The sequence below is a fragment of the Limulus polyphemus genome, unplaced genomic scaffold (assembly GCF_000517525.1).
Source record: "Limulus polyphemus unplaced genomic scaffold, Limulus_polyphemus-2.1.2 Scaffold912, whole genome shotgun sequence".
Classification (NCBI taxonomy): Eukaryota; Metazoa; Arthropoda; class Merostomata; order Xiphosura; family Limulidae; genus Limulus; species Limulus polyphemus.
In genome coordinates, this window is record NW_013666522.1 from 174,690 (window position 1) to 199,593 (window position 24,904).

A 24,904-nucleotide genomic window follows, 5' to 3' on the forward strand; every position below is an offset into this window, starting at 1 on the left:
ATAATTGAAAACAAAAAAGAGTGAACCCCTTACCCAATCTTCAAAGACACAATTTGGTTCTACTTTATGTGCAGTAGTAAATTCAAAATTACAGATTTTTTGTTGCAGTCTAGAAAGATAAACGGAATTAAATGTTATAAATATATTACCATGGTAACATAACAACATTTCCAACCGTATAAAATGAGCAAAAGCCAACGAAGAATGCAGAGATAGGACACCGTACTAATAAATAAATACCTGTCATTTTTCTCACTTATGAGTCGAAATGCTCTCTATCTAATAGTGTGTAATAATGTTTTTAACTGATGTTTGTGGCTATTTAATCGTGTTTAAATGATAAATAAAAACACGTTTAATTTTTATACACTGTTGTTTTAATTGTGAGAAAATTAAGGTTTAATCTAGACTTCACGAAAACTTAAGCTAGAATTTTGGGTAACAATAACATCAGCCCACCCAGTGGGACTTACAACGTTAGAATCCGGGTTTCGATATCCGTGGTGGGCAGAGCACAGATAGACTATTGTGTTGCTTTGTGCTTAATTACAAAAACAAACAAAACAAACAATAAAATCACGTTGAAATCAAATTCCTATATTTAAAAGTCTGTATTAAGACAAAAGAAACTATCACCTTCAAGATCGATTTAGGGATTGACAGGTACTACATAGTAAGGTCCAGATAAATGTAACAGCTGCGAGCAGCATTTACAGGAGCACTTCATCGAAACTAACTGATGCAACAGTTTTAGTTTTGTTTCATGTTAAAGGAAAACGATTATACAAGGTGAAAACGTTGATTGGACAGTCTCTACACCCATTTGAACGACAGTTTTCTATCATTGGTCATCGAAGGCCCTATTACATCCGAGATATAAATTCATTCGTATTTTCTTAACCACTCATACATCCGTGGAAATTAAATACTAAGATAAATCATGTAATTAACATCAAGTCAAGTACAGTTTATCTTAACGTTAAAGTGCTGACTGATAAACTGGAATTCTTTTTTTATATGTCAAGATCTTATTTCATAGGTTTTATCAAAGACACTATACTTACCACATTTAATTAATTTTTTTAGCAAATATAAGCAATTTTCACGTGCCATTTTTGTTGAAATTTGATTAATAATAATCAGAATGAAAGTATCTCAAACCATAATCTCTGAATATAAACAACTTGAATTTTACTTACAACCAAATCATTTTAAATAATATACAAATTCATCACTGTTTAAGTTATGTAAGATAAGATGATATGATAAACAGTGTACGAAAAGCACCAAAGATGTCAGTAAAAATATTATACTTATTTGACGTTTACTATAATTGAATGCAAACAATTCGGACACACTAATTGACAAGATATATTAGATTTAGTATACTAAATGAAAGAGTAATCATTAGAGTTGAAAATAAGGTAACTAATTATCGCCATATTTTGAACAATATAAACCACTTAAACTTAAAGTTTATAATGATTAGGTTGCACTGAATCTTGCTGTGTCAGCGTTATTTCGTCGGTAAGTTTCTGTCTTAGTAGAAAAACGTACTGATTTATTCAGTAGAGTGACATCTCAGATTATTCGTTACTTTACATCCTGTCCTTCAACAAGTCAGGTATGTTTGCTCTAAGATGCAAAAATAAATTCGAGCTCTTAAAATAATTGTCATATGAAGAATAATATACAAGTTAGAAGATTCCATATAGCTTAAAATACAGTAATTACCTTGACTATAAATGTATGGCTTACGGTCTCTGTTGTTTGTTTAATGGTTTAAAGATGAGTATATGAACAAAAAGAAACAACAACAATGTCCAAAAGACGTAAAAATAATTTAAAAAATCGCAGTGGAGCATGAACATTTCAACAAAATTCAATTACCTAAACTGTGAGTAAAAGTTCAGTAGCTGTTTGCTAATTGTTTGATCTAGGTTTCATTTGAAATATTAGAAGCATCTCTTCACCCGTAGCATAGTTTCGTTTTCGGCTTTACCGATTATTCATTGACTATGCTAAGGATGAAGGAGACGCTTTTAATCCTCCAAATGAAACCTAGATTAAACAATCAGCAAACAACTACTGAATTTTTACTCAGAGTTTAGGTAATTGAACAACATTAAAATAAGCCATATAAGTAATTACTCTATTCAAGGTAATGGGAGCATTAAACCAGCTTTTTATCAAACCAAGTTTGAGCGTATATTTTAAGAGTAGTTATAGTTTCTAATCAATGTGTGTTATAGCTTTACATCACCCTTGCAACTTTTCATATTCTACATTATATGACAGCCTAGTAATGCGTTAAACTTTGCTAGCATGTATAATCTATTAAATCTGAGAATTAAAAAAAATAAATTCAACTAAGTTTGAGAAAAGGCAACAAACAACGAGACGAAAAATATAAATCACAGAATATTGGAGAATGAAAAGAATTCAAATGAAAATAGAGGAAGTAAAAAAATACGAATCTGAGAAGCTAACTTAAAACTGCTTGCTTTTAAAAACAGTCGAATTGAATTAAGTACGTGAAATGGCAACAGACAAACCAAATAAATAATTGGGGTATTGGGATAGCTAGAGAAGTAATTAAGATAATGGAGATGCTTGACAGGTACATTGAGACCTCTGTGAATCATGAGGGGACCTTAATGTTTCACAGCAGAGCTTGGTTATTTTATGCTAGTATGACATAAAGTGAAGAAATCCCCCTGACTTGTAAAACCTTGGTCTTGGATGACGTTAACTCAATGTTTACACAAAATTGTAAATAAAATCGTTAATTTCTTTCATTTTTTCTCTTGAGGAATAATTTGTTTATCTGTAAAATCTTATTTTTAACTTCCGTCGAGTAAACCTAATCAACGATTTGTTGATAGTTTCTATACAAACCAGTTTAAGAGATAACAATTTTGCAACAAATAACTATAAGTAACACGTGGTACTTTATGTTGGAGGACTAAGTTAGAATTAGATTTATTATAACAATTTGTGTCATTAAGATTTTAGACTAGTCTGGGAATGTTCTTTGTGCTCATGGAAACTGAACATTTTAACCGATGAATTTATTCTTCACATATCGATGCTGGCCAATCCAAATAAAATTGGTATGGTGAACCATGACGTCCCTGGTAGATTTGTTGGTTTGCTGTTAAACACAAAGGTTTGCCAACCACGAGTATCCACACCCGTTTTTTAGCGTTAAAAGCCTTCAGTCTTACCGATGAGCCACTAAGTTAGGGGTGGGGTCTCTGGTAGAAGAGCACCAAAAGACGGGCGGAAGTCAAAAATAGTTGTTGTTACTAGTAAATAACTCAGCAGTTTTATACATTACCATTACCAAAAATAATGTTACTACTACTAATAATAATAATACTCCGTGTGACGGTACTCACAAGAGATGTCGTACTTCGCATAACTCCGAATTGTGCATAACATTGACATTTGAAAAAAAATGTCGATTATGAATAACGAGCTGATTCTACATAACAATTTGACTTTCCATAAAAAAATAACATATGGTTTAACCTGCATAATGGGACCTGATTCTGCATACCATACATCCTGCATAACACATGAAAAGTAATGTGTGAACAGTGTCGTTTCAGTGCTCATGTACTTCTCTCCACATGTTATGCAGAATATATGGTATGTAGAATCATGCAGATTCGACCCGTTCTCCAACTCATTATGGAGAATTGACATGTTATGCAAATTCGATGCTATGTTGACTTGTTATACAGCATCAGGCCTGACATGGCCATGTGGTTAGGGCGCTTGGCTCGCAATCTGAGGATCATGGGTTGGAATCTCCGTTCCACCAAACATGCTCGCCCTTACAGCCAAGGGGGCGTTATGTTGTGACGGTCACTATCGTTGGGAGAAAAAACGTTAAACTTTGCAATCCCCCTATTCTAATCAGAATAGCGGTAAGTAAGCAGAAAATTCTAATTATTTTTGCTTGTTATAAGACATTAGTGTTAAGGCCATTATATTTTAACACTGCATTCTTCATCTGTGTTTAATGTGTCCCAGCCGGCCTGATGAGCTCTGAATTGAGCGAAATGCGTCGTCGACAATGGATATGGCGAAAATGGTGTGCTGAAATACTATTATTAAATATTCTTCTTATTTTTGAAAATCCCTATGGGACTAAATAAAGAATGCAGTGCTAAAAATATAATAGGCCTACTAACAATATGTTATGACAAGTATAATTAGTTATAATCATGCTTCACCAACTTGAAAATGGCGTTCATACCATAATAATTGTTGTATAATCGAGTTCTGCAACTTTCTTGGGATAATTGATAAAAATAAATAAATAAAATAAAACAAGTAAGTTTGACAAGTCTTTTATTCTAATTAGAATATGTGGAAGAAAGCAGAAGGGAATTTTAAAAAGTTTATATATATATATGTATATATATATAACTAAAACCAAAACCTGAGAAGAATAAAGATATATCACGTAATACAATAGTTCCAATAAAATATTGAGGTATAACGTGAGAATGTGAAGTTCTTGCAAGTACAGTTTTTCTGTCATGTGTTCATATAATCTGAACTTTATGCGTGATATTCTTTCATATAAGACAACTAGACATTTATGTAAGAGCAAACAATTTCATTTATAAAACACAAGAAATACGGCCTGTTAGACAGGCATATTTGTCGAAAAAAACACCCAATAATCGAACTATTTCTGTTTATTCGATTTCTTCAACATAAAAACAGGCCAACACTTCACAAAACCATTGAGAGGGTGTGGCCTAGTGTTTAGGAAGCTGTGAACCCAAGGATCTATTGTTTGCGTCCCGATGCCGTAAAAATGCGCTCAGCACTTTGGGACCGTGGGTACATTGTAAGAATCACGCTCAGATATCATTATTAGATCAGAGTAGTCAGAGGGCTGGTGGTAAATGCTCTTGACAAACTGCCTTATCTCTAGTCTTTCTGTTGAAAATTAGAGACGACTAGTGTAAATAGCCCTTGGGTCGCTTTGCACGAGCATGCGAAACCTAAAACCATTACTAAGATCAATAGAGATATACTAATTGCTCTATTGATCACCCATAACGTGATTTGTTAATGTGAGTATGAGTAAAATACGGGTGATTAATTTCGTAATGAAATATTCAGCACAAAACTCCACTTGCAGATTTATAATCAGGATAGAGAATTGTTACACAAGACCAAAAGGTAAAAATCAATATATATTATGGAAGAAGATTAAAAGACCCAGCTCACTACTTCCCTTACTCTGATTATATACACACCGGAGTTAACAAGGCTATCGAACCAATTATATTAACAAAGCGTGAAAAAGCTTTTAATGTACGTAACAAACTGACAAGTAATGCGCTCTGTTGACTAATTCAATAATAGAAATCAATTTTTACAAGTTCTTGGAGCTAACAAGATTATAAATGTTTTAAACAATAACTTATTTTTGTGTTTGCATATTTATTTATTTCCTTGAAAGTAGAAAACTTTTAAGCGTGATTAAGCTCAAACTTTTAATATCAATTATTTTCCATTATAAAGGAATATCAGTATTTTTAAACAAATCGTTGAAAGTAAGTAAAGTTAATGCTTTTATAAGCGTGATTTTAGAGTTAACGATAAGCTCCGCGATCTAAACTGTATATAAGCCCTCTTGTTACAGTGAAACAAAAACAAAACACATACACTCTGATAATTTTGACAATTTCATTTTCTGTAAAATCTAACAGTTCTATAGCTCAACCAAAGCATGTAACATGGGCTTAGGTACAACTATATAGCATTTCCATATACTTGCAGTTCCGCAAACATATCTCATTAAACAGATAAGATTGAATTGAGTATGCAATAGGACAACACTCTTTTATAACCACGTGATCTGATGGTGATATAGAAATTTAATCATTTGTATGATTTGTATCATTTCTATTGTGTAAAAGTAGTGTAAAGTTCAAAAAAAAGTTTGGAGTGTATTACATCAAGTATTAGAGACGTAAACGTTTGTAGTAAACAAACTTTTACGTAAGCTTTTGAAAACAAACCTAATATAATGGACGTATTATTAAAGGTATGTACTGAGATTTAATCTTGTGTTATAAGAACGACGTTCTAGGTGCTGTGTTGCCTCTGGAACAGCTTCCTTCATCGTCCATTGAGCTCGTTCTGGTGGCTGTGGTTATGCACTATTGTCGATTTTAATCCAAACTTCCACAGACCTTCCATAGTACAGGGATAAATGGAATTATTGTGATTTCAGTTTTTGGCCATCTTTTCTATGAATATAGCTGCTAATTTTGAGTTAAACATTTATCCGCCATATTCAAAGTCTTGTTATTATCCTGTTGTTGACACCAGAAAATGTGGTCAGCGTCACCACAATAGCTAAAGGATTCTCTTTCGTAACGATATCTTTCGTTGGAATGTGGTTTTGAGGCTGGTTATTGTCATGAACGATTTGTTATGTGAGATTTTCTGCTTCCACAGAGAACAAGAGACTACTTTCTTCAAAATATTGTCTTGAGGTTCGACATTGTTTAACAATGCTGCTGTACTAATATCCTTCCTCAGAAAGAGCAATGTCAGATTCTTCCTCAAGCATAAGTCTTTTTTCTAATGTAATAGTTCTAAAAGTGTCATCTGTGACGCTACAGTTGTAACTGTGACAACATTCCACCACTTTAGCATATGTAAGTTGTTCTGATAAAGTGAGAATAACTCCCTCTAAAAGAACTGGTACAGACAATATTCAAATTAAGAGTTCTAACTCAATAAAAGGTATCAGCCTGACTTATTTTTAATGTTTAGATAATTGCAACGAAAGATGCTTCAAGTATAACAAGTAATTCCTTTAAGTTAAGCAAACTGTTTTGAGTACACCATTCTTTATGATCAACTTAACTTGTTTAATTCTTGACAGAAATAGAGTCGAATAATATCAGTCAACAAATAGCATACATAGAATTCCCTGGCCTTGCCATCAGTAGGAAAAAACAACTTATAAGGCTTTGATAGAAAGCCAGTTTAACCGAACTACACAGCAGACAGGTTTTCTTAGTGTGCTCATTAAAGCTCAGAAAACAATCTCTAAAACCACATCACAGAAAAGCAAGCTGTCATTATTTCAGCAGTGAAAAGAAGACGACTTAGAAACTACTTTCAGTAGACTTAGAATGGTTGGTTTGTTTGAATATCTACGTTTAGTGTTTATAGAATAACGTTTATTACGAATGTCATACTACAACTAATCAAGGTTTCAAGTACTTGACGAAATAAGTAAATGTCAATAAATTTTTACATTTTTAGGCAGTTATATTATAATACTTTATTGGAGCATTGATTTATATCCCCTTGAAAAATAAATTGTCTATTTATGCATTTATAATAAAACACGTACTACGATCTCTTGCCACAAATACTTATACATAAATTCACATATTAATATCCATTGGAAACTCTCTGGAACACGTAAATTTGTTGTTATGCATTTCAAGATATAGTTGTTAAATTTTTAATGGTCTGTACAAATCCATCTCGAACAATACTTCAACTGAATATCCATGTAAAATGATTACTATTTTAAAAGTTCTATTAACACGTTAAATTATTTCATTTGTTTGATTCCTAAATAAAATAAAATGTAAAGTTAATAGTACCCACCTCATAGTAATAAGCAGAAAATTGAAAACATGTTCATAGTAGCCATATTTATCTAAGAAATATTTTATACAAACCACAAAGTAGCGACATTTGAGCCTAAAGTGAACTTTTAAAACTTATAGTTTATATGAATTATATAAAAAAGGTTTTCATGACGTGATTATCAAAACCTGGATAATATTATTTAAAAGCATAGCATAGAGGGAACAATAGTATTGAGATAAGAAAAAATAAACAAAACAAATGTGAGCAAACTTAAATTTTGGAGAATAAAAATATCATTATAGATGTCAAGGCTTAACTGAACACTAGAAATATGAAAAATCTATCCTGAAACTAAAAAATAAAAACATCCAATAAGGTACATTCAAAGATGCATTGTTAGAAAAATCATAGTTAATTATTTTGAATCATGTGAATAAGAAACTTTAAAATTGTCACAGTCTAAAAAATGCATAACTGGCAGAACGATCCTTTCTAGACAACTACAACGCTAGGATCCGGGTTTCAATACCCGTGGTGGGCAGAGCACAGATAGCCCAGTGTGTAGCTTTGTGCTTAATTACAAATAATAAATTCAAATCCTTCCTAGATAAACTTAATCTATTTTACAGCAGAGCTTTCAGTCCACGTGCTTCTCGGAAGGCTAACTGTTTTGTTCACCTTTGTGTAAAAGTACAATGAAATCTGAAGCTGCCTTCTGAATATTTAATACAAAGTATAAGCACATTTATCGTAGAAAATATACGTTATGTATTTTTAGTATGTTCTAAGATTATTTTTTCATGATCCCATGGACCTATTAAAGAGACACTTTCAACATTATCTAGTGAAAACACTTTCAACATTATCTAGTGAAAACACTTTCAACATTATCTAATGAAAGGACTTTCAACATTATCTGGTGAAAACACTTTCAACATTATCTAGTGAAAACACTTTCAACATTATCTAATGAAAGGACTTTCAACATTATCTAGTGAAAACACTTTCAACATTATCTGGTAAAAGGACTTTCAACATTATCTAGTGAAAGCACTTTCAACATTATCTGGTGAAAACACTTTCAATATTATCTAGTGAAAACACTTTCAACATTATCTAGTGAAAACACTTTCAATATTATCTAATGAAGACACTTTCAACATTATCTGGTGAAAACACTTTCAACAATATCTAGCGAAAGCATGTCCTATACGATTTTTATCATTTGGGGGATGGAATCAATACATTCATCTAGTCACCTTTTAAAGAACAGATAGAAAGCCCACAAGTCAATATCCCGACTGTTCATACTATTTACTCTGTGACAGCTCCCCCTGCACGTCTCTACTATAGCAATTCTTTCTGGCAAGAAAATAAACAAAAATAGAGCACGTAGAGAAATTGACCAGTTCTAAAGTGTGTAGACAAGAATCGAGTAAAATACGTAGATATCTTTGTGAAATAACTCGATATATAAAAAAGTAAAACTAATATATATATATTTTCAAATATCCATGAATACGTTCCTTTTTTTCGAGATGTTATTTCTTCAAAAGTGAAACGCTTTAAGTGCTACAATGTGATAAATTCATGCTGACGGTAGGTGGTAAAGATTAGACGAGAAAAAGAAAAATCGGCAGAAAAAACAAAACAAAAAAAACAAGGCGTTTTAGACTTAGAAAAAGCAATAATGATAGATTTTAATGAGCTACAAAAATGGAAATAAAATGATGTTTTATGTTCAGAAAACATCTTCTAATTGAGTAATAAACTTGTAACTAAAACAAAGTGTTGAAAATATAAATAATTTCACCTTTCGGTAAAGTACTTGACATGAAACTACTTAATTTGATTGAGTTTCTATTGCAAAGAAAATTGCTCACAACTGAATTTTTTTCCGGAAAGAAATATATACCTTGAGACCAACTATAGTTTTTTGTGTTTGTTTTTTCAGTTGATGAGCGAAAACACGACTTCCTCACATTTCTTGTTTGGATGCAGGTGGGGTGTGTGTGGGGGGAAACGAAGATTAAAATATTTTTTTATAACTTTTTTTCCGATGATTATTATTAATCTCTCTTTATTTTTATTTTTTTTACTGTTAACAATTTTAATTGAAACATCCTTTAATTACTAATATACTAGCATTCTGCATTGTTTATTTGTTTGTGTTTTAAATTTTGAAATTAATTTTACATTTGAAACAAATGTATTTTTTATGCTTTGTCGAAAGTTTGAATAAATAACATATTATAAACTACAAGACAACGCACTAACAGAACTCGAGAAAGTAATGAAATGTCAACATGTAGATTAAGACGCACCCTGGAAACCAGTACCAGTGCTGCTTAAAAATCAACAACAGCTTAATCAGTTCCGGACAACAGACTGGAGAGAGTAGTTCAAGTCAATATGCAACTCTAACAAACAATTAGGTTTAAATGCCCGAAAGATTAAAACGGACCGTAGAAACCAGTATCTCTAATGAACGATTAGGTTTAAATGCCCGAGAAATTAAGAAAGATCGTAGAAACCAGTATCCCTAATGAACAATTAGGTTTCAATGCCCGAAAGATTAATAAGGACCGTAAAAACCAGTATCCCTAATGAACAATTAAGTTAAAATGTGCGAAAAATTAAGAGGGACACTAAAAACCAGTATCCCTAATGAAAGATTAGGTTTAAATACCAAGGAGATTAAGAAAGACGAGGGAGACCAGTACCATTACTTTTTTTAAATCAGCAACTGCTTCTGTATGGCCAGGTCTGGACAATTGGCTTATGCTTGCTCTATAACCATCAGTTGAACAAACAAATATCTAACTTGTGTAACTCTAACTTCAAAAATAATATCTAATAAAAATGTATACATTTATTGTCGTACTTTCTAAATAAACACATAAAAATTATAATTGTTTCTACTTGTGTTCCTGTGTGACAGCAAAAATGAAATATTAACTTTGATAAATATATTTTAGTATGTAGTAAATACATGTTGGTGTGAAATTAAAAAAGTTTTAATTTAAGTATGCGATTGTTTTATTCAAAAGTGAAACAGCTTAAATTTCAAAAATCAGTGTCGGTTTGAATTTGTAGTAAAGCCGATTTATTCTACTGACTGATGTTGTTTGCTCGGCTACCTACATGAAACGTAACGTTTATGTTCTACTTTTATATCGCTTAGAAGGAAGGTCCGCCTAGCGACACCTGGTGGTAATTTTAAATCTAATCTTCACTCTCATGTCCGGGATATGTTCCATTGAACCAGTTGCTTAACGATAACCAAGTTGTACTTCGCTAGTTTAGAATCACAACAACGATTTTATTATTGTTCTTCAACAGTTGTTATCAGTTTTAATAAAACTGATTTATTAATGATTTGGAGAAATTATTATTCACAACGGGTAAACAGTTCAATGTCTGAATATAGTTGTTATAATGGTTCTTGTCTTGTTATGACTATGTTACTACAATTCGGATTGTTTTTTCAATAATAAGAGCAGAACAACACTCGGGTGCTAAATCTAGCTACAAAGTTCCACAGCTTCAAACCTCTTTCGCAATAAAAAAAGCACAAAATTGCATTTTAAAGAAAAGTTTGCACTATAAGTAACACCCTTAATCTTAATCAGATTTTACACGACCAGTATAAAAATACACCAGCTGATAATTTATGTTGAAATGATATAATGTTATCGGGTATTACAGTGAAAACATAGCCATTACGCTTCTCCGCTCATTTGTCCTTAACCTTGTTTATGCCAGAAACACGAGTAAGTAACCTTACAGTGACGTTTACCGAATTTTATCATTATGTATTATTAACCAAAAACCTGCAAAATGTCTATCTGTGCTGTGCTACCGCGGATATCGAAACTCGGATTTTAGCTTTGTAAGTCCGTAAGGTTACCGCTGGCTCTCTTAGGGACAAATTAAATGAACGCTTCCTACTAGTTAGTATTTTGCTTGGTTGTTTTAGCTCAAAGCTAAACAATGAGGATTTTAGTGTTGTAAGTCTGTAAACTTACCGATGACATACTGAGAGACCTTAATATTGTATTTACTGATAATGCTTCTTAGGAATCCTTAATTTTAAGTTATCAGTCTTTGTTTCTTTAATTCACACACATAATATAATATTAGAGTGATTATTACCACCGTTTCTTCCGTTGCAAAAACAAAAAAATGTAATCAAATATTTCAGGAGTTAATGGTTGTAAACCTAGTTTTGAATTATTACTTAAAAATTTTAAGCAGTGAAACTAAAATACAAGTAATATACAATACAGATATTTAGGTCGTGAAGTGGCACTGTTTGAGATAGACCGATAATTGTTAGGTTGCTCTCCAAATTCAGATTTTTTTCCACTAACGAAGACCATTCTTTATTAATCTCCACCCTAATATTCTTGTTTTTGCACACTAGGTTTGTTTATCTTGGAGGAAAAGTTTATACAAACACACTTTTTACTTGTTGAAGTACCATGTTTGTGTAATAGTAAGCTTTAGAGAGAGAAAATGAAGTTTACCTAAATAAATGAGTATAATGTTTAATTGACCATCATATTTAAGTCACGACAATTATTTTCATTCCAAGTAAAGAGATTGATGTAAAAAGCAAAATAAAAATTGAAAATAAACTAAAAACAGTTACGGTGACAAATAATTTTTATTAGCGGAAACCTCATAATTGCGCTTACATCTGAGAGTTTAATCATTTACACTAACAATAGAGAACTGTATATTAAAATTACCAACCGTGTAGTTAGTGTACAACACTGCTATTTCTTGTCTTTAAAATATATCAACCGAACCTATTTAAAAATAAATAAATATTAGCTTTAATTAGCTGTAATGGCTGGAATTAATTTCCTTCAAGTTATGATGTGCAGCTAAATGAATTAAACTGCAAAGCAATGATAATATATTCATACGACAGGCAGGCGGAAGACGTCAATAGTAATAATAAGTGTTTTACAAATCTATCGATTTTAAAAGATTCCTCATAAATTATATTATTTTGGTCACATGACGAGATATCGTATGTTATGTCGGAAGTACTTTATCAAGACAAAGAACCTATAAGATGTTATAATGAAAGTGTTTTTTATTTACAGAAATAGATTAAAAACAGTTATTTTAGATATATTTTTAGATATTCAACAAAGCTTATTAGAATTAGTTTATAGAAATACTTGAACGTGTAATTGTTATTAGATTTAAAATTTCCTTCGTTAATAATAAAACATACTTGAAAAACTGGAATAATGAGAGCACTGATCGGTATTTTCCTTACTTAACTGTGAAGTGCACTAGTTGTAAGCCTGTGGTTCCAAGCACGTGACATATTAATGGAAGTGCACTACTTGTAAGCCTGTGGTTCCAAGCACGTGACATATTAATGGAAGTGCACTACTTGTAAGCCTGTGGTTCCAAGCACGTGACATATTAATGGAAGTGCACTAGTTGTAAGCCTGTGATTCCAAGCACGTGACATATTAATCAATAGGTGATTTAATTATGTGTCATTTTTGACGGTCAGATTGTTCATACACTACATGGAGCTTCTTGAAGTAGTTATGTGACAATAACGCCTCCTTGAAGCAGTGATTGATGTAATATAACAGTATTCTGGTTACGTTTAGGAAGTCAATGGTACGAAAATTAAACAGCCATGCTGACAAAAAAGTAAACTAAGTAATGATTATGGTTTTACTTTCAGTGTTTTTACAAATACAATATTCAACTTGTGGTTTCTCACCCGTCCCAATACAGCACTAAACTTTTACACGGTGTCATCATATGTTTGAAGATATCGCTTTACTTTAAAATTGAATGAAATATTGATCTGGTAGAAAGTGTACACACTTGATCAGCCACAGTAACGAATTGTAACAATTTGAATACAAAAACACCTTTGGTGGTAAAAAAAGTAACTTCGGAAACTAACTATAGAGAAGGCTTCTGCTCTCCAAAATATATAAGTTGGGAATGTTTAAAGAACGTAAATAGCAGATCACTTTTTAAATCCAACAAACTTTTTCATGCATTTTGAGTCATGTTATTCCGATTTAAACAGTTTTTCTCGTGATCTTTGGTTCACATAGTTTCACATCACTGAATTTACTGGTAAATCTATATATATATATATATAAAAGAGGAAGTTTGTTTATTTTGTTCGCTATAGGAAACCAAACGGTTGAACTTACCAATTTTAAAATAACTTCATAATAACCAGATTTTTTACAAGAAATTCAATAGTGCTATTTATTTTGTACTTGATGTAGTATTTAATGACGAAATTAACAATTAATGATTATTGCGCCATTTGTTTGTAATATTTTTTTGTGTATTAAACATACAAACATAAGCACGTATATAGAAAGCGTTATGGCGGGAGACACTCAGATCACCTTGCTGTCAATTCAGTATTTCCAAAAACAGTTTTCTATAAATAGTGCTAATTGGTTTCATAAGTGATTTAGTAACTTTGTGAATAGCAAATTATTGTTTAGTGATACAGTTGATTATGCCACCCAAGAAACACCCTTGCTATGGAAAGTCTTCTGCCGCTAAAAGAATGCAAGCACAAAGAGCAGCTAAAACAGAAAAAGAACGCAATTAAAGACTTCAAACACAAGCTGCAAGACAGGCTGCTCCAATACAGGAAGAGACTTTGAAACAACGTAAAGTTAGACTTCGAGCTAAAGCTGAAAGGCAGGCTTCTCAAAGACAGCAAGAAACTGTTGAACAACACAAAGCCAGAGTTCAGTCAGAATCATCAAGACCATCTGGATATAGACAACAAGAAACTTCTGAACAACGTCAAACCAGACTTCAAGCACAAAAATTAAGAAAAATAACTTACAGAGAGCAAGAAACAGAGGAGCAACATGATGTACGACTTCAGGCTCAAAGAACAAGACAAGCTCAAACACGATCTCGAGCCTTCAATGCTTGGCAGTGGAATTTATGTGTCCTTAACTACAATCCACAATATAATTATGCATCTGACAAAGTGGTTATTATTGGATCAATGTCTAAAATATGTGATAAATGTGGTGCTAAAAAGTGGGATAAAGAATCACCAGGAATGTGTTGTACCAATGGAAAAGTTCAATTAGCCGCGCTTTCGGAACCTACAGAACCTTTTAAAACTCTACTTACAGGCACTACATCTGAATCTAAACACTTCCTACAAAATATTCATGCATACAAGTCTGCATTTCAAATTATCTCATTTGGAGCTAATACCATTAGTGAAGGAGGATTCATGCTTACATTTAAAGTTAAATGTCAAATATATCACAGAATAGGTTCACTACAACCATTACCTCATGAAGAACCAAGGTATCTTCAATTGTACTTTGTTGGAGATTTGCAACATCAAGCACAAAATAAATACAATAGAAACCCAGCAACAAGATTGGAACTAATTGTTGAGCTTCAAGACATGCTTCATGCTTCAAATAATTACATTCAAAGTTTTAAATATGCTTTAGAAAATGTACCTGCTACAGAATACAAAATCCTCATTGGTGCCGACAAGAGACCTGCTACTGAACATACTAGACGATTTAATCTCCCAGAATGCAATGAAGCTGCTATGATCATTACTGGTCAAGAATATGGCAAAAGAAACATTGTGTTTAAAAGTCGAGATGATACTCTGCTATCCATCAATGAAACCCAAAGATATTATGATGCTTTGCAATATCCTTTACTGTTTGTTTATGGAGAATAGGATATCACTTTGGAATTCCCCAAGCAGGTGTACATTCTAGCAAAACAGTTTCCCGCATGGACTTCTATGCTTACAGATTTATGGTTCAAAGTAATTCACTAAATCATCTTCTGATGGCTAGAAACGTTTTTCATCAATTTGCTGTTGATATGTATGCAAAAATAGACGCAGAAAGATTATATTACATTAGAACTCTCCTCAGAGAGAATTAACATGTAATTCATATATACATCTAAGAGATGGCATCACCAATGATGTAGCTGGAGGAAAGCTTGACCAGCTTTGCATTCTTCCGTCAACTTTTACAGGCAGCTCACGTTACATGCATGAAAGAACTCAAGATTCAATGACATATGTTCGCACTTGTGGTCGACCTGACCTACTTATCACATTTACATGCAATGCTAAATGGAAGGAAATTCAGGATGAGTTACTACCTGGACAAACATACATTCACAAACATGACCTCACAGCCAGAGTGTTTCGCTTAAAATTACTAAAACTGATGGATTTCATGACAAAATCCGTCATTTTTTGGCCAGTAAGATGCCACATGTACACTATTGAATGGCAACAAAGAGGATTGTCTCATGCTCATATTTTGATTTGGCTGACCAACAAAATTCAAGCTAATCAAATTGATTCCAGACCCTAACACAGACAATGACCTCTTTGAAATAGTTCCAACTCAAATGGTGTATGGTCCATGTGGTTCTCAAAATTTCAGTTCACCTTGCATGAAAGACAATAAATGTACAAAACGTTACCCAAAACCATTTTTAAAAGGCACTCAAACAGGAGAAGATGGTTATTCTTCATATCGCAGAAGAAAACCTGATGATGGAGGCTTTACAACGAGAATTGGACAAAATGAAATTGATAATAGATGGATAGTTCCTTACTGCCCTCTCTTGACTAAAACTTTTAATGCTCATATTAATGTAGAATTTTGTAATTCTGTCAAGTCTATCACGTATGTGTGCAAGTATGTTAACAAGGGATCCGATGCAGCTATGTTTGCTCTACAACAATGAAATATACCTGATGAAGTGACTAACTATCAACAAGGTCGTTAGTTAAGCAGCAATGAAGCCTTTTGGAGAATATTTAGCTTTCCCGTCCATGAAAGATATCCTGCAGTACAGCAACTAGCAGTTCATTTAGAAAATAGACAAAGAGTTTATATTACTAATAAAACAGCTACCCAGCAAGCTCTTGCTCCTAGAGATACTAGATACTTACAGCTTTTTTTAAACTATGTCAAGAAGATGTGTTTGCTCAAACTTTATTGTGACTGTGCTTTAGGCAGAGTTTACACTGTTCATCCCAGTCAGCATGAGTGTTTCTTTTTAAGAATGTTGCTGCATGAACTTAAAGGGCCTAGATCTTTTGAAGTTCTTAGAACAGTTGATGGTCATGTTTGTGCGACATTTAGAGAGGCATGCTGCAAACGTGGAATGCTAGAAGATGATATTCAATGGGATGCTACCTTAGGAGAAGCAGTCATATACCAATCTGCAAAGCGGCTAAGAGATTTATTTGCAATTCTGCTAAAAACCTGTGATGTAGGCAGCTCTTTAGAATTATGGAACAAATACAAAGATGATTTGCCACAAAAGTATAAGCACCAAGCACAACTTATCAACCCGCACATTGACTTAGTTCACACAGATGAAATCTACAACAGAGCCTTAATTGACATAGAAGATAAAATAGCATCAATGGATGGACCACAACTACCTTTATTTGGCCTCCCACAAACCAATATAACAGAAGTCAACAGTTTAGCTACAGAGCTTATAAGAGAAACATCATAAGATATCAACTCCTTAACTGAATATGTAAATGAAAATGAGCCAAGTTGTTGCCTGATCAGAGAGCTGCTTATTCAATTATAATGAATAGTATCTCTCAGCAGAATGGGGGCATCTACTTTTTGGATGCTTCTGGGGGTACTGGAAAACATTTGTCACAAATTTAATACTGGCCAAAGTTCACAAACAAAATAAAATTGCTGTAGCAATAGCCTCTTCTGGTATAGCTGCTACACTGTTGACTGGAGGTCGCACAGCTCATTCTGCATTCAAACTTCCTATGGATTTAGCTACCAATGATGAAGCTATTTGTAAAATCACTAAAACTTCTGGCATGGGAGGAGTTTTTAAAAGATGTGAACTTATAGTCTGGGATGAATGTACAATAGTCCATAAAAAGCATTGGAGGCCCTGAACAAAACTCTACAAGATGTGAGAAACCACAAGACAGCGATCACCATAAATTCTTGCTCGCATGTTGGTTGTAACCTTCAAGGTTTTAACATTGTGCCACAAACAGGAAGATTTAAGGCATGCTCGAATTTCATCAGCTTTTGTTCCCTTTTATCTTTAGCTTTTATCTCGTGATAAGACAATTTATAGAATTAACTGTCACATTTTTCGGTGCCAATATTGCTCTTTCACACAACCAAGTAAAGTCTTTGTAATGGTAACTAAAGTTAGTAAATACTTTTTCTGTTAATTCATTAACACGTTGGACCACTGTGCTGATTGTAGATATAATGACTTTGTTGTCATGGTTCACAGGAACTTTTCCTTCGCCAAGCTGTAGCAAGTTTTGAGCAAATACACCTGAATTCCAACAACCACTCCAAAATATTCCAGGGAATCCTTATATTTACAAATCAATTGATACATTTATCGATCAAAATAAAGTTGTCAACTATCCAACGGAGTTTCTAAATTTTTTGGAATCTCCAAGATTGTCTCCTCACCAACTACAACTTAAAGTTGGAGCTCGTATAATGCTTCTACGAAATTTAGATCAGCCTAAGCTCTGCAATGGTACCAGATTAATAATAAAGGCATTACAGCCTCATGTCACTGAAACATAAATTCAAACTTGTTCTGGCAAAGGTGAAGATACTTTTATTCCTAGGATACTTCTAATAACATCAGCGATGCCGTTTCAGTTTAGGCGCTTACAATTTCCAGTAAGATTAAGTTTGCCATGTCGATCAACAAATCACAGGGACAGACAGTGAAAGTTGTTGGGCTACAATTACAAGAAGACTGCTTCTCTCATGGTCAACTGTATGTAGGATGCTCTAGAGTAGGAACAGCTAACAATCTTTATGTATACTCTCCTTTTGGAAAAACATGCAATGTTGTATATAAAGAAGTATTGTAAATTCTAATTTCAAATAAATCTTTGTTTGATTAAATGCTTTTTTATTTCTCGCAATACAGCTTTTGTCTACTTTCTGAATAACTTGCCGAAAAAATACTGATCTATATATTTTAAATTTAAATTTTCACCGTGCAACGCCGGGTAACTCAGCTAGTCATTAATAAGACATTTCCTAATTATACAATCTATCACGTAACCCTCTAGTAAATCGGTGGTAATTACACAACATTTCTCGTGACCCATTTGTTAGGTAGTTCTTTATTATACAATCCTTACTCATGACCCATTAGTAAAGTAGTTCTTGATTACAAGTCTTTCTCGTGACTCATTAGTTAGAAATTTCTCAATTACACAAACTTTCTCGACCATTAGTTATGTAGTTCTTTATTACACAATGTCTCTCATGACTCATTAGTTAGGCAATTCCTAATTACACATTCTTTATCATGACCCACTTGTTAAGTAGGTTTATATTTGTTTGCTTGTTTGTTTGTAGTTAAGCACAAAACTACACAATGGACTAGCTGTTCTGTGCCCACCACGAGTATCGAAACCCGGTTTCTAGCGTTTTAAGTCCTCAATACCACTGGAGGGCTCGGGTTTTATTGAACAATGTTTTGTTTGTGAGCTTCCATTATTTTTAAGAATAATATGGACAGTGTTGATTAGAGTAAATAGGTGTTTTTGTTAGTCTATGCATGAAAGAATCTTAAGTTATAAATTTTCATTTTAGATTATAAGTACTTTCTGTTTTATAACAAAAATAATTAATTAATGCCACGACAAATAAGTAACTAACGATTAGTTTTGTAAATAAGTTATGTCCGTATGACGTAAGTAAAATATTCTAATAAATGAGAGCGCAATATATCAAAAGAATTAGCTTTCATGTATTTAAATGTTCTTCAGAAAATATGAGTGGATTTCTATAGATTTTCCTTGTAACAGGCGAATCTAATCAGAATATAATAATTTATAGAAGTTATGATAAAGTCTAGATTCTGTACAAAATTCTATGCTACCATCCTTGGAATATGACACAAAAATTACATAAAATGTTATACAGCTTTTGTGAATATTACGATATAGAACCAATGCATATAATAATTTAGAATTTATAAGAAAAATGTCACTCAGTTGCTTATATATAGTAATGCGATAACCTGGGGGTCACCAGATACAAATTGGTAGGCAAAGTTGAATATTTATGAGTAAAACAAGTAACGTAAAGAGACAGATAAAAATTTAATTCAAAATATTTAAATACTGAATAAAGCTTGATCAATTAGTATAAGGTAAAAACAATTTAAAACTGAAACATTAAACATTATCGCTGAGCCACAGGGAAGTAGTGCAGAATTAAGAATGAAACATGACATACAAAAATAAAGCAAAACGTTTTGTTAAACTCGATTAGTGAGAACATTTTGAGGTTAATTATGCAACTATTCCTAAAAATATCGACTAAAAGTTTACAAGATTTTATATTTGTAATGAAAATAGAATTATTTAACTTTTCTCTCTGTTATAGTTATTGTTTTCTTCTTGTAGGACCTTTACATTTTCTTATATTTCTTCATTTCTTTATCGTGCTATTTTCACTTTATTCATCTGAATGCTATTTCTGGAGAGTGTGTAGTCAAGGTTGAAACTAGCTGGAAGAAACAGATATGGTTATTTATACTGTATATATCTTTCAAATAAATATTAACTTCAATCTGTTCCTGAACATAGAAGTCTAATATATGGCAAATGTGAGAATCTTATTCCACGTTAACAACTCTAAATTTAACATATTAAAAGGCGCTTGAAACACGTAAAGCAAATCTACTAAAACATAGTTAGATCTGCGATTACGAATTAGCAAATTTACAGTAACTAAAGCTTAGGCTTTGAATATTCACAGTTTTCTGAATAATTCTTATCATTTTCGAATATTTGAAAGATGAATGATGAGTAAACTGTGAGAGAGAAATTTATGATCATTTGGAAAACTATTTTAGTCATATCTGTGATTCCTCTCTGTTTCAGTGGTTAAAAATGACGTTGCGTTGAATGGCAAGTTTTGGAGGAAAGCACAGTACCAAAAGATTCCCTAGAGAGGTTTTGCATCTTACAACGAAACCTGCAGTCGAACCTCTTTATTTACATAAGTTGTCCTTAATTTCATTTAAACTGACTCTACTTTAATTTCGATAGAAGCATCTCTACCTCAGATCCCCTTTTTCTTCTTTAACTGCAGAATAAAAACCCAGACTCAGACAGACTATTAGAGAGACGCCACAATTACATTACTACAATAATCTTACCCAGGTAAGTGATAGATAAAACCAGATCATATTCATATTTCAGCAGCATTTCTACAGAGTTCTGTGACATTAAACTGAAAATATACTAGACGATTCCTTATACTCTTAACACGTGGATATCTCAATGAAAAAGGTAAAGAAAATCAGATAAGATAGGGGGGGAGGGTTAGCGATGAATCGTATGTACTAATCCTAATTCACATCTTAGAAAACCTGTATATATTATCACATTAAAATAAGTTACATAAATCGCGTATACACTGTTTTCGTTAATAACTTTTATATCCTCATACACGTATTACCATTTGTGCTATTTATATATATCAATCGTAAAGTAATAAAGTTACGTTTATAGTTGGTGTAATATTGTCGTCAAATAGTATTATCACCCCCATTTTGTTATCATATTTATAAAAGTAACATAACTTTCTTGCTAATAATAAGATTTCGCTAAAAAATAAAAACAGATATATAAATTAGTTCTTAACCCTCACAAATATTTCGTTATTTTTCTCTTGAGTCCCAATAATTATATTATACAAGTACTTGATATTTCACTCTGAATAGCGTCATATGTGACACAAAGGTTAAACAGTCATATCAAATATCCCAATATTCAGGCATATCCATTACTGATTTTGAGCTACTGGTCAGAAAGAAGGCAGTCAGTCAGTAAATATCCGCCGTCTATACATATTCTTAACCGAATAGTAGGATTGACTGTCACTTTTATAACGTTCTGAGGGTTAAAAGTCTAGGGTGTATTCAACGACATATTAAGGGTTCAGACCTTGAAACTTTCGATCCGCAACTGGCCTCTCTGATCGTTAGTCCACGCCCTTCCCCATCTTAACTATAGAAATGAAAAATAACTCTGAGGTTACTAAAATCTCTAAATATCTCTGAGCTATATAATTATTACTAAGACTACTGAAAACAGTTACTCTGTAATACAGTTTAGTAATAACTTAATCTCTGATTATTGTACTTACTTAGTTGTTGACAATATATAATTCGATGATATACAGATTAAATTGTAGCTTGCACTTGCTTTTACTTCAGTTATTCACAACACTTAACTTAATAATATAATTCTTCCTCCTATTGCTAGTTGCATACAATATTTAATTTAGTTACACACTTTAATGGTAGTTTGTTCCACTAAACTTAATCGGAGTGTTGTCCATAATTGAATTACATGGTACTCTTTGACATTGGCTTTACGCTGATAAAATGAAATAATTCAATTTCTTGTGTAGTTATTTTGAACTACAGTTTAATCATAATAAACGTTATTTATTTCATAGAAAATAGTTTATTCTTCCAAACATCATCTAAAAAATGTGTAATTGTTAAGTAAACAACTGTTAATGTATTATTAACTTTTTGTTAGATATACACTTGGAGATTATGAAACATGTTTGACAGGAAAAAATTATGTTTTTCTTTGTAGTTTTATATAAACATCTGTTGTTTCATAACCAACTGTAATGTGTGAAATAGCTTTTTCAGATGAATAATGTCTATTAAAGCACCAGGAATAAACATTCTTAAAATACTTACACGTACAAATTTACTTTGTGCTTAAATAAGAAGTCAACTGGGTTGAGCAAGCTCTGGTATTTTTGTTTGAAATAATCCTGTTACTTTAGAATACTTAAAACCCTTCTCCGCCAGAAATTTTGACATTCGAGCCTTGTCGTAATTATCTCCTTAACAGGTCACGAGTCTATTTTGGTAACAATCTTCCTATATTTGAAATTAAATGTGACAACACATATTGACAAAAGTATTAACAACTCGGTCCAAAAAGACTAAATAAAATGGCTACTTTAAAAAATGAAACTATTTTTGTCCTTATAAATTCCCTCTTATGACCATATTGAGATGCATGAATATTCTAATGACCTCTTTTTTTTTACTCATCTTCCAAGACAAAAGCTAATTAAATGAGAAAATAATTTTAAACTGGGAGTATATCTTAAGTGCTTTTTACCATTATCTAATTAACAGTAACACTTTTCAACCTGTCGTTTTTGTAAACTTTTTTAAATCCTTCATGAATAAAACTTCCACAGTAACTATGTATAATTTCAGCATTATAATACCCAGATATTAGTGTTAAATGTTGCTTGACATTAAATTAAAGCTATATATATCAATCACTACAAGGATGTGGAGAAATAGTATTGCTTAAAATTCCTGTTCTCAACTACTCATTGTGCGGGCTTTGCTACCACTATGGAAAAAATAATAATGTTTAATATTTTTTTCGTATCGAATATTCTAGACACTAAAGCGACGTCATACAGAACACAACTAAATTATTTGCTACGTTATTATATAGGTACATTGTTTCCGGATTATTCTCTTACCCATACCGATAAACTTTCTGAGGAATGAAGATTGGCTGCATTAAAAATACATTTATCAACAGTAGAGTAATGTATCAACCAAACACTTCGACCTAATTTTCAGGTACGTGTAACTTCAGCAGAGACAGAAGAGACAAATATACTTTAGCGAGCCTAGTTCAAAGGAAAATTACTCATACGTTCCATTAGAGCAACAGCTTCTTGAAAAGACAGTACATTGCAAGTGAAAATTTTGAACAAATTCCTAAATACTTGTTAAAATGAAAATATTTTGAAATAAATTTGAAATAAAATCAACAACTAAGTCTATACTTGTATTTCTGTAAATGAAAAAGAGAAAGTTAGTTGTTTGCATTAAGCAAAAATGGGATGGAAAGTAGTAAGTGGTATTTAAACAACGTGCAATGAAACTAAAAGCGTTTCAAACAATCAATATATACATAGCTATCTAACTATACAAATGGAATTTCACTACAAAAGGTTGATCGTACGAGTACTTTATAAGAACCTTATGCACATACTAATGCAATGGTACGGACATGTTTAACATTTGCGAAGAGTAATCTTATTGTTAAACGTAAATGTCAAGCTATTTTCTGTTGGTGTTCTCAGGGAAACTCGCAGAGTGGAACGTTTAAAACCGAGAAGGACTCTGAAATCACACCCCAAGTCCATCTAAATTAACTCTCTTATCTGCAATGTAAAAATTATGGTTAAAAACGTTAAGAAACAAAATCTAAATAGAAGCAATTTCGATAAACCGGGGTTCTCCTGTTATCGCTAACAAACTTATAAACGATAATTTGAAAGTTGACCAGGGTTAAAAAACAAAACTTTCACAATCTTTAAGCCACATCGCTAAAATAATGGCTATTTTCATAAGAACAATTGCCAAAAATATTATATTCATGGCCTTATTCAGAAACATACATGCCAAGTTCTCCCAGTGCGGTTTCAATGGGTTTTTGTACGTTTAATTTACTTTAACGTGTAGAGAAACTAAGAAACATTTGCCATTCTTCTTATAAACTTGTCAGAATGGAACTTGCCATGTAGGGCAATAATGTGTAACCATGACTACTAGGTTGAGCACAATCGGCTCTAGAAGAAATTGTATTTGCAAATTTTTTTCTTAGTTTTGTGCCCTTCAACTGTACATCATTTTTCAATATGACCATATAAATATACTTCCTCAGAAAGGCTTTGATGTATCATTCCAGCCATAAATCTATGCTAGCGGCATTTTACTGTCGAGTGGTCAGGAATTTGTCGTGAATCTAATATAAAGGTATCGAACTTTTCGTTCATGGCGCCAGGACTCTAATCTGTGGCGACGCACAACTGTATTAGCATATACAAATAGTTCATATAAAGCATGAATAACTCTTTGTACCGTTAACTAAAATCTCCCTGTAGAGTAACGTAGAAAAATATGAACAGTCTTTAGTGTTCTTTAAATAAAACATTAAATGTATTAATATAAACAGGAAGCAATATATATATAAATATACAAGTATAATAAAACATTTGTAATTTTATAAACACAAATAGGGATCAATATATACTTTAACCTAGCTGGCTATAAAAATATAAAACGTTTAATGTACAGTCGTGGAGGCAAGGCACACAGGGATAGG

At 32.3% G+C, this 24,904-nt stretch overlaps 1 protein-coding gene across 1 annotated transcript; it reads left to right on the forward strand.

Annotated features, from left to right (window-relative positions):
- The first annotated feature begins 16,752 nt into the window (after window positions 1–16,752).
- Window positions 16,753–17,214, forward strand: LOC106461192. The gene has a single exon (XM_013920988.1). It carries the CDS (start codon window positions 16,753–16,755, stop codon window positions 17,212–17,214), a length of 462 nt encoding a protein of 153 aa, XP_013776442.1.
- The last annotated feature ends 7,690 nt before the right edge of the window (window positions 17,215–24,904 follow it).

What these genes read in the sequence shown, in the direction of transcription:
- LOC106461192 (XM_013920988.1), top strand. Translation starts at nt 16,753, where the DNA reads ATGTTGCTGCATGAACTTAAAGGGCCTAGATCTTTTGAAGTTCTTAGA.